Below are 14,761 nucleotides of genomic sequence, written 5' to 3'. Positions count from 1 at the left end.
GTTGAAGATACAGTAGCCTACAACTTGCTGAAATGTATCATGTAGGCTATCATGAAATTACTCAATCAGTACTTCAACCAAGGAAATAGGTCAATAACAGCTGGAGAACAAAACATTTACCTCAGAAAAGCCATTTAATGACCACGGCATAGCTAGAAAAATTAACTAGAGAGGAGTATTTTTGCTAAATATAGGCTATACGCACTGCATTACATATTATATTTTTAATCATATCATTAAAAATATTATAACTTTCTTATAAAAACTTCATTATATTTAATTCATTAAATGTTAACCTTTAATAATTATACCAACTCCCTGAATGTTTACAGCATTAGTGAGAGATTTTTCCTTGAGAAAAATTAACATGTAGGCCTAGCTATATACAGTAGCTGATATTTATACAAAATTAATTGATGTAAACATTGTAACATGTTGTTGCTAAACTTAATGAAATTCTGTTTAGTCACCAAATGTTTCACAATACACTTATTGTGATGCAAGTTTTTTTATTTTTTTTTTTTTTATTTTTTTTATCCTTTCTAATGATTTACGCTTAGGCTGCCTGCTGAACATGGGTTGAGCTCAGATTAATGCATTTAACTTTAAAATGTAGACACTTTTCTTGCCCCTGGATCTAGAAGAACTGAGGTCCACCCCTAGTCTCACAAAGTCCTGTGGATCTTCTTGACCATCACTAGTAGTCTAGTGGTAATAGGTATTACAATCTGGTTGGACCGGTCGTTTCGAGTGCTGTAGATACTAACATTTGGTTTGACCAGTAAAAAAAGAAAATCTGTCATTTCCAATATACACTGCTTAATTGCCTTTTTTATTTGAATGTGCATATTTTACAGTTGTTCAAACAACTGTAGAGTGAAAAGTGAAGGGGGTAAGTTTTTACTTTTTACAGTTCAAATTTGAAATAATAACTATGCTAAAACATACTCTATTGCTCTATAGGCCCAGCTTGTTGGATTATTTAGAATTTAGGCAACACAAAATTAGGCAATGTTTAAAAATTGTTTCTCACCTCAACTTAGGGAAAATGGGCAGTTGTGCTGTAATTATAAATAGTTATTTTTCCAATACCTTTCACACAAAGAAATAAGCTCAAAGAGTGGTTCAAATAAATATAATCTTAAACAATAGTTATATAAGAGGTTTTGGGGCCTTCATATATGGCCAAACAGTAACAGTAAGGAGCCCTCATAGTCCTCATTGTTTAAGAGGCTTTGTATGGGACACATATATTACAGCATTAATAAACATTTCATGGGTTTTCTGAACCAAACTGGATCGCGCGGCCTTAAACCAGTCAAGGGCCCCTGGGCACTGGCCCCATAGGCCCGGTCAGTAACCCATCCCTGCAGGATAGTATAGCGACCTGTTGTCATGTTGTGACATGTCCTCCTCCCATGCTGATGTCCGGGCATGTTAAAGAATTTAACACATTTAACACTTTTTGACCATTCAATGGTAGCCTACCTGTATAAAGTTGGGGTAGGTCACTCCATCAGTATCTAACCAAGAAGTTCGTGTCAAGGTCTCTGTGGATTATCCTCGTTCTCCTATTTTTCCACGCCACATTGTGCTATCGGAAACGCGAGTGTGCTTCACAAGAAGATGGATGCCTATCAGTAAGTGTGTTTTATTATTTAGTATTATTATTTAGAACCTTTATTTATGTATTTATTTATTTATTTATACGAGAGTCACTGTTAAATTGCGTTACTTAAACAGGTTCTCTGCGACCGGTGTGAGTCTTTTCGAGATTGTTGAGGAACTTTTCCTGAATCAAGCGAGTGGTAAGTATAATTACGTTTTATATTTGAATGTTGCATGTGTGTGTGTGTCTGTGTGTGTGTGTGTGTGTGTGTGTGTGTGTGATGCATAATCATGTTTTTTTTTTTTTATTACCTGGAGATCCGAATCAGGGTCTAGCACAGTAAAAAAAAACTTTCTTATGTGTATTTCCAGTAATTTAGTTTAAAAACTTTCTTCTGTGTATTTCCAGAAGGCTTATCAAACCTTGTGAGCAGGATTGAATACAAAGTAGCAGAGTATGATAATGTTTTATTTGGCTGTAATAGTGAGATGTCGAGTGTGTGTAGCGCGTGCATGCGTAGGCCTATAGGCTACAATGTGACAATGCGTTATTTTATAAATGTTGTTAACATACATGTGCAACAAGCTGTTTAAAAAACATAAAACCTACATTTGCATGTCTCTTAGACTTAGAGTATGTATTCATTTATCATTTTAACTGACTGTAATGGAGAACGGTGTGTAAAAGTGTAGACATGAAGATTTTCTCAGCCTATGGCGCCCTCAATAGCTGTGCATTAGTATTACAGGATTCATTTCACAGTCGTTGTTGGTCTGGTCTTATTTGATTGTCGTCTGTTTATATGAAAACTTAATATCTATTAGAGCAGATATAGGGTGTTATAGAGTTTGACATTTGTACCATTAAAGCACTACGAGTAGCACCAGCCTGAATTTTTCTTTATTTTCCTTTCTTTATTTTTAGTCCTAGAAATATATTATTATTAATAACAATATAATATTATTAAATAGTGTAAATCGTGTAACTTTTTTTTGTTTTGTTTTTCTCTCTTTTCAAACCCCTTTATAAATAAGAAACATTAAAAAAAACATTATTTTATCTATGTACTAACTTTTTGTTTTCTCCCTTCTTCTTAACAGAGGTGGTCGTGGTTGACAATGCAGTTCCCGATATAAATGATGTTCAGAGCTGGAGTGATGGTCTGATCGAATCGTGGGATGACTGTGTGTTTACACCCGTCCCTAAAGAAACACAGCGGCCTGTCCCATCCAGCGAACGTGTAGAATCCGACCCTGAAGAGCTGCCTTCAAATCAGGAGGCTTACAGACGGTTATCACATCCCAATATAGGCAATCAACACATAATCGGACTGATACAGGACTCTGTCAAGACCGCGTTGAACGCCTTCGAGGTGCGTTTTAACGAACGCCTTGATGCTTTTGAGAGACATTAGATGCTTATGAGAATAACGCTCTGCGACGGCAGGACGAGTATTTGGATGGTATTTTGATTAAACAAGTCATATCAGCGCAGCGGTTGCATAGTGGGGCTATCCAACAAGTAGCCAGAGATCAAAGCCTGACGGTGGAATTGTTAAAGCATGTCGTGCTCATGCTGAAAAAGAAACTCGATGATGACGATGGCAGTGTGGTGTGGTCCCCCTTGAACAGTGCAGTAACACAGAAACATTGCCCTGTTTAATTCAGACAACTGAGGATATGAATAGGTCTGAGTCTACAACTGATACATTGCTGGAATTAATAAACGTTATGAGATCGATGACAGATGAGGATCCTGAACCAAATATTGATTTTGATTTGTAAATGCCCAACATGCAGGAGAGGTGTCAGAACCTCCTCCAGAACCAAATTCTGATTTTGATCATCTTGTATCTTCTCACCAGTCAGGAGAGGGATCGGGTACCCAGTCACATCGCACACTCAATCCTGATGCACCCAACATGGGTCTCACACATGCGAATCACTTGTAAGAGAGGGTGGCGATGTGAGTGGGTACTGTACTGCCACAAACTTGGTTCAATGGTCTGGAAATCCACACAGGCTTATACATCTGCGGGAGATATCTTCTACAGATTTAGCATACACCATGTTTTTACATGACACACTTTCTAAAAATAGGGGCATTTTCCAGACTGTTACGCGGAGACTGTAGTTTAATCGTTTTGGTACCTGACCTAACCACACTATGGTTACTGACGTTTTGATTTCAGATTACAACACCCATTTGTATGTGTGTTAAGTGGTCCTTCTTTTCCTAAAATGTTGTTGGAAAATACTAAAAGTGTGATTTCTAAAAATATTGAAAACATTGTGTACATTTATGATTGAATGTCAACCTTTGTATGATGAATTGTTGAAACTATATTAAATTTACTGAAGGTATCCCACAGACCCTGAATGACAAGCGTTTGTTCCCCACCAGCAAGACAATTTTTTTGATACTGGATGATGTTATGAAAGATGCTAGAAGCAATTCTGAAGTTGAACGAGTTGTTCACCCAGGATGTACACCACAAAAAGTTTGATTGCCTTATAAACATAAAATAATAGCAGTGTGTTTAAAAAAGTGAGTAAAGCTCAAAATCCTAATAATAACTTTTATATTTCAATGCACACAAATGCATTGGGAACACTGCACATTCTATTCAAAATCAAAACATGAAGAAAAATTTATCAAATTTGTTATTACTTTATAGAAAGTGAAGAAAAGGGAATATTAGGCTGTTCAAAAAAAATAGCAGTGTCTGCATTTTTCTTTACAAAATCAAACATTTACTGTATAAACTGAAAAATGCTTGAAGATTTAGCCGTCTTGTGAATCACTGAACTAATATTTAGTTGTATGACCATGGTTTCTGAGAACTGTTTCGCATCTGTGTTGCGTGGAGTCGACCAACTTCTGGCACCCGTGAACAGGTATTCCAGCCCAGGACGATCGCACTACAGACCACAATTCCTCTGCATTTCTTGGTTTTGCCTCAAACACAGCATTTTTGATGTCACCCCACACGTTTTCTATTGGATTAAGGTCCGGGGATTGGGCTGGCCACTCCATAACGCATAATAATCAAGAAACTTTGCTGCAGTACCATGAGTCCAGCATGCGTAATGATATGACACAGCGCATGCCGCCTGATAATAGGCTATTGAGCTGGGGACTATTTTCAGGCGCTGCGTCATATCATTACGCCTGCTGGACTCATGGTACGGCAGCAAGGTTTCTTGATTATTACGCAGGAATGAGAGTATAGTTCCTAGCCATATCAGCCTAGAAAATCACAACTTTTCATTTTCCGTCGGTCTTAGTACACGATGCAACTACAGAAGAGTCAAGTTTTAAATAGGAAAAACACCAAAACTCTTTGTTCATTTCTTTGAGAGAGATGCTAATGGTCTTGTCCGGTTCAATTCATTATGCTAAGCTATGCTAAAAGTGGGACCCCCAGACCCGGAGTTCGGCTGAATGGATTAGAAAACGGTAAAACTCAACTGTTTAACTCTGGGGGAGTTGTAAAATGAGCCTATTTCCCCAAAAAAGTGGAGTATCCATTTAAAGAAAATTCTGCAGAAGAGTGTGAAAAATGTTCGTTACATTTTAAATAAAATGTCTAAAGCTATTACTTCATGGACACTGAGTCAGGAGAGTTTGTGTTAAAAGGTGGAACAATCCCAATCTTAATTTTCGGAAGTCAATATAACCACATTAAAAAGAAACACTGAGTCAATCAGTCTTATTTATTATCAAAAATCTCAGTGCATATTTATTCATTCTTTCATTATGTTTCTCACTTGGTGTCTGAGGAATACATAACTGTACAATATTGATATTACACATCAATAAATATGTATCATGAATCCATCTTTGAGTAAGATCAAAATGTCCTTCACACATGAAGGCAAATTAAATACCACAGACTTGCTCCCCTCAGGAACTGTTATGAAATTCACTCTGCTTTTGGGATGTTGTTCAGTATTTCCTGCGTTCCAGAGGATTCCTGTGCTGGAAAAATGAGCTTCTGTAGCATCTGAATCTTCTCTTCCTCAGTTTTAGAGTTGAGCTCAATTACAGGAACCTAAAAAGGATGATATAAATGAGGAAAATTATTGGAAATGCAAAATCGAGAACCAGAGATTGATATTTTGGTTACATCTCTCCAGTTGTTCATAAGCAGGTTACCCTAACAAAAAAGTACTATGTCAGTACGGTGATGTTTAGCATATTCATATGGTATTTTACATGCTGCTCCAAGGTATTTCAAAGAACACCTTAATATTACTATGATACACGACTAAAAAACATGTCTCACATGTACCAAAAATATTGAGTGTCAGGTTTTGGTGGGATTATTTAGTGTGTATCAGAGTTTAACGCACTTACCAAAACAGGTTTATAACCAAGTTTTTCGAGATGCCGAAGTTTGATAGCCAAGCTGGCTCGGGGATGTGTTGTGCCAAAGCAAAATGAAGTAGGTGGAGCGCAGACCACCGCAATCCTGAAAGATAGGACAGAGAAGAGCTTTTTGTCTCTAAAACAACCTTCCAACAATCCAGAGTTTGGGGGGGGGGGGAACATCTTGGTATGTGAGATTATCATGTGATTCTTCATATAAACATCACAGATGTCTTGTGTTTTGCTACCTTTGGGCACATTCGGGTGACCCAGAATCCTCTGCATGGAGGTCGCAGGTTTCTTCTTTTGGACGAGGCAGAGTAATCACACAGTCTAAAGCAAAGATGCAAACAATGTTAAATACAACATAAAATGTCATTCACAACATCCATAATGTGAAACTTTTCTGAGAAAAGTTATTCAGCGGGAATGTAGAGATTTGATTGATTGTCCAAAGTAATCTATTTTAGCTTATATATATTAAAATTATAATGTAAATGAGTATTAAATTAATATAATGTGCATATTAAAAACCCACTTATTAGTACGGCTTTTATGTATTTGTCTTATAATTTTTATTTTTTTTACTATTAGTTTATTTGATGTATTTTCATTAGAATTTATTTATATTCTACTTTGCTTTATGGACATTTCATTGTTGATAAATCTTATTTTATTCTATTCAAACATCTACTGTTTTATTATAAACTTTTGTTTTAATTGTCATTGCTTGCATAGTGTGTCATACGCTTGTAAAGCACTTTGCATTGTACTGGATATCTTAATGGTGCTAAAAGTTTTATTTTTATTATGCAAAATATAATTTATTGTTTTTATCCTTTTGATTTTAGAGTAAATGTAATGTTTTCCTGAAATGATTTTTTGTTTACACTTGTAAACACTCATACATTTGTCACAAGCACTTTACATTTATTGGAAGGTGCTATACACATACAGTTTTATTATTTGAAATAATATAAGAAATTAAATTACATTATATTATATTCATTAATTTAATATAATTATGTTATATTAAATATTTTTTTAATTAATATAATAATAAAAAAAATATATATATGCTAATAATATACTAATAATAAATAAATATAGTTACTATTACTTTTATCACCCCAACGCAGTTTTGGTTTCACCAATATAAAATAAGTATTTTGTAAGAAGGAGAAAATTATACTTATCCGAAAACTTTTGAACATTTCGTTTTTTTAAAGTCTGAGCTGTGTCCTAGCGATTAGCGCATCTGCCTCGACACATTGAGCTTCTGGTGCTCATGTGGTAAATGTGAGTTTGAATCCTGCCACTGTAAATAACACTAAGCTCGAACTTGGAATCAATAGAAAACTGCACAGAAACACGAGATTCATCTCACCAATGAAGTAGATGCTCTGCTCCAGCACACTGTCCTGAACCGCATCATTTCCCACAATGCTCCTGATCGCACTGAGCATTTCCTGGTTGACTGGGACTTTATGAGCAGGAACTGTGAAGTGGAAGTCTGGGATAGACCTCAGGGAGTGTGGCAGCTGAGGTTGATCCAGTCGCATACACAGAGCCAACATGTGCAGCCACTTCTGAACCTTATTCGACTGGTTGCCTTGTGAGGACACATAACAGATGACAGCTGAACTGAGATGCACTTCAGATGAGGAGAGAGAGGAAGTATAGTAAGAGATATTATTAACCTTTCTGTAGTATTTGGTCCAGGGTTTCCCGCTGTAGCAGTTTATCCAGTAGGGTTTGAGGGACGTGCTCCAGCAATGCCAGAGAGTGAATGGCTTTCAGTAGGTCGGTGGAGGACATCTTTGGAAGGTAGGACTCTAAGACCTTCGTTACACTGGCCAGAAACCTAATTAAAAAGCAGCATGTGTGAGTTTGCTGAAGTCAGAGACATGCCTGTTCTGCAAAAACAACTTTTGCTTTGGGTTTTTGGAGGACTTATATTGTTGAATATTCTTATATATAAGAATATTTATTTTAAATGGAAAATAATTTTATTGAATATACATTACCGTTCAAAAGTTTTAGGTCAGTTAGATTCTTTTTTTTCTTCTTTTTTTAAAGAAATGAATGTTTTGTATGTATTCAATTCATCAAAAGTGACAGTAGGGACATTTATAATGTTGTTAATAAAGATTTCTATTTCAAATAAAGTAAAGTTGAAGTTGAACTTTCCATTCATCAAAAAATCCTGAAAAAAATTATAGTAGTTTCCACAAAAATATTAAGTTGAAAATATTAAAGTGGTCCTTTTTAGGGATATGCGCGATGACTAATTTAGTTAACGTTTAAACAATTTTTTTTGCAACCGACTAGTCTAAACTTGTCTTATTCTCTATATCAATGCGCAGTTTCTGAACTCCCTGTAGTCGATTTTAGTCTTGAGTTCTTCGGGAACGAACACGTTACAATATTCCTCATTTAAACAATTCCCACCCACGGCATACGCAAAGTAAGTTAGTAGTGTGTTGAAACTCGCGGTTATGGTAAGGGGTGTGACATTTCTCAAACATCATAACACACTGATCCAGCTGACCAATCAGAGTACAGTGCGCTTTTCGGAAGGAGGGGCTTCATAGAGACAGGAACTGAACAGAGCGCTACTGACAGACTGTGCTGCAACAATGTCAAATATGTGAAAAATTATGTGTTTTTAAAAAAACTAATATGAAAACCTATTCTAGTGGACCCCGAAAAACAAAATCAAGACTTTGAAAAAGGACATAACCTTTATCAGCATATTCGAATGATTTCTGTAAGATCATGTGACACCGAACACTGGAGTAATGATGCTGAAAATTCAGCTTTGCCATCACAGTAATAATTTACATTTATTTCAAATAGAAATTTCATTAACATTTCACGATATTACTGTTTTACGGCATTTCTGAACAAATAAATGCAGCCTGAAAATAAAAAATCTTAGCGACCCCAAACTTGAAAGTGTAAGTGAATAAGAATTAAAACAATGGCTTACTCTGTTTTTTTCTCTTTCAGGTCATGATTGAGGAGTGAAAAGACTTTTAAAACACTAAGAAGGTCTTTCAGGGTCAGACTGTCAGGACTCTTGATGATTCTCTCCACAAATACATCCAACAGGACCACAGGTCTGAACAAGAGATCCTCAAATGATACTAGAATGAGAATAACCTGGAAAACATGAAAAAAACGAATGTTTTTGAAACATTATGCTGAATAAGACTGCATTTATTTGAGCAGAAATATTGTGCAATCCTCTTTAAATGTGCAGTGCAGTTTCACTTGGATCAGCAGATATCGCACCTGTTTGTTGGACCACATATCAAACGTGTTGGCCATGTACTCGGAGACGGAGCTGAAGAGGGTGTAGTTTCTGTAGCGAAGCTCATGGCAGGACTTCAGGACAGACAGAAGCCTACCGTAGGGGAATTCATGCACATTTTCTGCAGGAAACAATGAAAGGTCAAGTGACAGCGACTGGTCTTGATTCACTCATTCTAGCCGTTTACTGTAGTTCATGGGGATCATGGTCATTCTCACCTGCTATGTTCTTGCTGCAGACATCCAGCAGAGGTTTGAAGTTCAGGCCCATGGAAGCCAGGCTGGAGAACATGTACTGGGTGTTGGGTGGACTAAACTCATCCGCCAACGACAGAGTCTTTGTCTGAGGGGGGATAAAGAGGAATCGAGCTAGAAACTGATCATGACAAAACACTATTTCATTTCTATTTCAAAAAATAAAATGTTGTTAGACAGCTGCATCATGTTAGGATTATTTTATCCCAGAATCATAAGAAAATAAATACTCAATTATATTTTGCATTGAAAAAAATAAAAATCTATGAAGCAATATGTTTTGTGATATCATTTTCAAGACAATTAAGCACAATTTCCTTCACAAATTATTACTATCATAATGCAAAAAAATCTCATTCTCTTTCCTGTAACGTGAAAAATAACTAAATAATTTACAAAAATATGAATTATAATTAATACATTGAGAAAAAAATGTTTTCCCCAAACTGTAAAGTATTTACATATCATGGTTGTAAAAAAATAAATAAAATAAAAATTAGTATTACAGGAATGAGTAACTACTACTAAGGGTTGTTATTATTGTTGACTAAAACTAAAACTTATAAAAACAGCTCTGTTAACTGAAAAACAGCTGAAATAAAATATATATAAATATTAGTTGAAAAACTTAGAAATTGAAAATTAGAAATGTTGCCTTGGCAATAAACTGAAATAAGTTGAAGCACTGCTATCATTAACTAGAAAAAAAATAATAAAACTAAATTAACTAAATTAAACCTAAATGGCAATATTTAAAAAAAACTATGACAAATGCACATAACAAAAAAAATTAACATGAAAACTAACATTTTAAAAACTCTCCTTCAGAATATTAATAAAACTATAATAACACAAAAATACAAAAAAATATCATATCATTATCGGAAAAAGCATTTTCATTATGCAAAATGTAATTTCTTCTTTGTTTGTTTGTTTTTTGTTTAAACATTTTTATTAGATTCATCCACATTCTGTGCGAGGGTCAGTAAACAATACATTTTAGGTGATATACATTTGATGTGAATAAATCATAAATCTAACCGCCAGCTGTTTCTTCAGTTGTATCGGAGAGTTTTTGCCCACCGCACGCATCATGCTCTGCAGGGCAACCACGCTCTGGATCTCAGGAATACGATCCTTCAGCAACAACCTTCAAAACCAGAACACAAAGTGATGAAAACACACAGATGTCACACATTATAAGGTCATATTAGGGCTGTATCCATCTTCACACCTTAAAGCCTCTTTTAGGGCCTGAACGTTCCTACAGTCCTCCATCTCCCGTAAACAGCCAGCCAACACAGAAAGAGCCCTTATATCAAACTGATTCAGCCGTTCCTGGAATCAGCATAACAGAAGGATCATGTGACACTGAAGACTGGAGTAATAATGCTAAAAAAAATCAGCTTTGCGTCACAGGAATAAATTATATTAATTCAATTTTAATTATAATATTTCACAACACTACTGTTTTTACTGTTTTTTTTATCAAAAATAAATGGCACCTTGGTGAAGAGACTTCTATCAAAAACATTAAAAAAAAATATATACTATACACAGAAAATCCATTTATTAAATCAAATCTGAATTTAAATATTGTGCAACTATTACAACATTCATGATCGTGATTTAAAGGTGCAGTACGTGATTTCTGAGAAACACTGTTGATATATATGTGCAATCAACCTAAACAAGCACACATTGCTCCGCTGCCAAAATGCACAAAACGCAATGCAAGAATGGATGTCTTTTTACATTTATGCATTTAGCAGATGCTTTTATCCTTTATCATAGCTGAAGAGAATCAAAATAATGTTTCTCGAAAAATAAAGCGAAGATAACGAAGAACAGAGAACGAAAAATGCACAAGCCCTGAAAAGTGAAGCCAAAACGTCTCGATCAGCCCCCGGTGACTGGTCCTAGTATAGGTCATAAGCCCCGCCTCCCCGTGTTATTCAACGGGACGTGAGACCAACTAAACAATTAAATTACACTTCAAATATCTTTTTTCCAAAGGTGGTTTCTTTCATTTGCTGTCGTTTTTATCACGCTGATGTAAGTTCAAGTGTCTGTTTCAAAAATAAGTTGGTTTTTAGTTAGTTACGTGATGCGGTGGTGTAACGTCATGATTGACAGCTGTGATTGACAGGTTCTCTGAGCGAAGTAGTCACTGAAGCACCAACGGACATTTTTTGGAGATTGTATTTACTTTATTTTAACAAGCCTCTTGTCGTACTGCAATCAATTTTTTTTTAAAGTGCACTCAGGGATTCTGCGCGAGTGAGGGCGGAGCGCTGATTTCACGGCTTTACTTCCTGCTCACTAATGCGCAGGTCTGGTCCCGAGATCGCTACTGCGCAGACTCAAGTTCCAAGATGTCAGCGCCATATCGGGACACTGGCGGCTTCAGTTCTCACCAATGGAAGAGAGCGAAGGGGCGTCGTCCATCTTTTTTTACAGTCTATGCTCCAGACCTCAATGAAACTGTGCTGTTACTCTAGCTCATATTACAACAACAGCATATCTTGGTTCTGTGAAACATAGCAAAACTAATGTTACTCACGTATGGACGAGAAACAAAGCAACTTTGGCGTCTGTTTTCAGGCCTTCCCGCTTCGGTCTCTCCAGCGCTGGAAAGCCTTTCTAGTATTACCGCGGGTCCTAAAGCTCTTGCCTGCTCGTAACCCTTCTTTTTCCAAAGATATTCCTCTAAGCTTCTCTCTTTTGTAATGTCTCTCAGCCAGCTCTCTGTCTACAGTCTTTTTTCAAATCTCCCTCTTGCTCACTCTCTCTCCTCCCCATCATGAGTGGACACGCCCCCTACTACTGCTGATTGGCTACAAGCTGTCCGATCCACTTTCAACAGCATTTCTCAGAAATTGCATACTGCACCTTTAATGAATATTCATATTTTCAGCCTCAGAAGACAAAACCTCCAATGTGATTACATCCACAGGACTCGCCTCACCTGTATAACACGCAGCAGCGTCTGCACAACACGCGTGTTTTGTGAAACTCCCAGGTTGACGATGGCCAGCAGACTGTAGGCCAGATCTTCGCTCCTCATGCGCCAGGCTTCGGTCGCAGCCCGTTCACAGACCTCCTCAAACCCCGGGTGTTCGTACATCAGCCGCAGCTCACAGCTCCGCTGCTCATCCGTCATTTTCTTTGTGCTCTCCCAGATGCGTGTGAAGATGCTGCTGAGGACATGCTGCGACGCCGGGAACTGCTTCAGCGTGTCCAGCACATCAGTGGGGCCAACACAGTTCTGCAAATGGCTGTAGAAAGGAGTCCTTTCTGCTTTATCCAGGGGTTCGCTGGTCTCTGTAGAAGCTGCAGTTTGCTTAATCGGAAGATTAAGAGCATCAGGACCACTCTGACTGTAATACCGGACTTGTTTTAATGTGTATCCTTGTATGTGTTTTCTTCCCAGCTGAGATGATACAGCAAAGCTTCTCCTTTTATAACATAAAGACATCTGTGTCCATCTAAAAGAGTCACATGTCCACAGCGACGTGGATCTCAGAGCACATCTGAGCATGTCCAAACCTGATTTATACATGCTCATCGTGGGTGATTCTCCAAAGCTTCAGACATCATGTAACCTGTTTCAACAAACGCGAAGGTCAAACAGAAACCTCTGTACTTACTACATTTGTTTTTACTAGTGGGTGCAGGACACTATAGTTCATTTATGTAAGTGAAGATAACAAAATAAAGTAAATTTTATCCCCAAAAATTCTTCATACAGTGGACTACCAGTAAAATGTATAAAAATTTGGGACCAAAAATTAAGGTTTAAGTTTTTTCTCAAACTTTTTACACCACAGACTGAACAAAATTAAGCATTGCTTGGTAATTGGTTGACCTAAATTGGTATTATCTAATTGTGTACTTAAATTTAACAGCTGACAGCGATTCAACCTAATTCATTTGTGAGACATACTAACAAAATGGACAAAACCAGTGAAATATCAACTGATTTGATAACTCTGAGTTCTTGTCATATATTATTACCATTTTCTAAACTATAGTGAATAAACTGTGATAATATGAGAAATGTTGAAGGTGTCTGAATAAATTTTTGTTTGACTGTAGGTCACTTTTTTTAATCACACAGTTCTCTTTACCAACTTTCAGTTTGGCACAGCCGTTCATTTCACATTCAAAATGCACTAGAACTACCGAAACACTTCATATGTGTCTCAAATCAGCTAATTCTATCAACACTAGCACATTTTGTTAAACAATGAGCTAAAACACACTGACAACAGGTGCATTTTACAATGTTTTCTATTGTACATTTCTTTACAAGACAAGAATGACACTATCTCTACTAATTGTAATTCACTGCAGTATGTGTTGCATGATCCATGTTTACATTACAAAAATTATTCCTAAGTTTTCTCCTGTGGTATAGATGGATGGTAATGACACACAAAGACTAAAACCTATGTTTTTTTCAATACAGTATTACTGTATAAATGTTGCAAATTGCTGTTTTAATCACTTTTGAATTGTTAGATTTTGAACGCAAGTTTTAACTGTGTTGAAGACACACTATATAAAGATCTTGAAATATTACTAAAAACCCAGAAATAAATTTATATTTGTATATACGTATCTGTCTGATTATCCACACTAAATTTCAGCACGAACAAATAGATAGCCAAATGTTGAATTTACCTAAGGACATAAATATAATAAAGTGAAAAATGGAAATGGAAAAACCAAGTAAAATAAACAAATACACTTAGAGGACAGCAGCTTTGTGCTTAAATTGCATTCATGTCCTTGTACAGAAACCTTGAAGAAATGCCTCACTATAGCTGTACAACTATTGTATACTAAAACTATGTATACCATTTACATGTTTATAGTTAATTATGACACAGTGACATATTTTAATGCGTCCTTGATCTTTAACACTCATAATATAAGGACCGTCACCTCACCCTTCGGTTGCTGTTGTCTTCACACATGTGTACTGCTCTCACTGTGAGAGCAGCCATGACAGAAACAGGGAGCGCGCGCACGATTGCTGCCGCACGATAGTTCCGCTTGTAGTATCGCGTGGTTTTCACAATGTTATTTTTAAAACCCCGACCAAATAGTGAAATAAACACATATGAAACTTGTTTAACCCATAGTATGCACACAATATTATTTAAAAATCATAAAAAAAAAATAGATTTGAAAAAAGAAAGCGAA

General features: G+C 36.4%; 1 protein-coding gene across 1 annotated transcript; it reads right to left on the bottom strand.

Annotated features, from left to right (window-relative positions):
• Positions 1–5,237: 5,237 nt before the first annotated feature.
• Positions 5,238–14,634, bottom strand: fastkd2 (FAST kinase domains 2). Its single transcript, XM_084403029.1, has 12 exons — positions 14,506–14,634; positions 12,519–13,155; positions 10,785–10,888; positions 10,592–10,700; positions 9,515–9,638; positions 9,278–9,417; positions 8,973–9,145; positions 7,681–7,844; positions 7,368–7,592; positions 6,229–6,313; positions 5,969–6,083; positions 5,238–5,663 (listed from the first exon to the last, which is right to left on the bottom strand). The coding sequence occupies exons 2-12, from the start codon at positions 13,116–13,118 to the stop codon at positions 5,535–5,537; spliced, it is 1,968 nt and encodes a 655-aa protein (XP_084259155.1). The 5' UTR covers positions 13,119–13,155; positions 14,506–14,634; the 3' UTR covers positions 5,238–5,534.
• Between the last annotated feature and the right edge of the window lie 127 nt (positions 14,635–14,761).

Source organism: Rutilus rutilus (assembly GCF_951802725.1).
Source record: "Rutilus rutilus genome assembly, chromosome: 2".
Lineage (NCBI taxonomy): Eukaryota > Metazoa > Chordata > Actinopteri > Cypriniformes > Leuciscidae > Rutilus > Rutilus rutilus.
The sequence above is the reverse complement of the archived record's forward strand: the minus strand, read 5'-3'. Positions and strand labels throughout refer to the sequence as shown.

Coding starts and splice junctions, on each gene's coding strand:
- fastkd2 (XM_084403029.1), bottom strand. CDS start 13,118: ATGAGCATGTATAAATCAGGTTTGGACATGCTCAGATGTGCTCTGAGA. Junction 10,889..12,518: donor CGCTGCTGCGTGTTATACAG/GTGAGGCGAGTC, acceptor TGCTGATTCCAG/GAACGGCTGAATCAGTTTGA. Junction 10,701..10,784: donor GCCCTAAAAGAGGCTTTAAG/GTGTGAAGATGG, acceptor CTGGTTTTGAAG/GTTGTTGCTGAAGGATCGTA.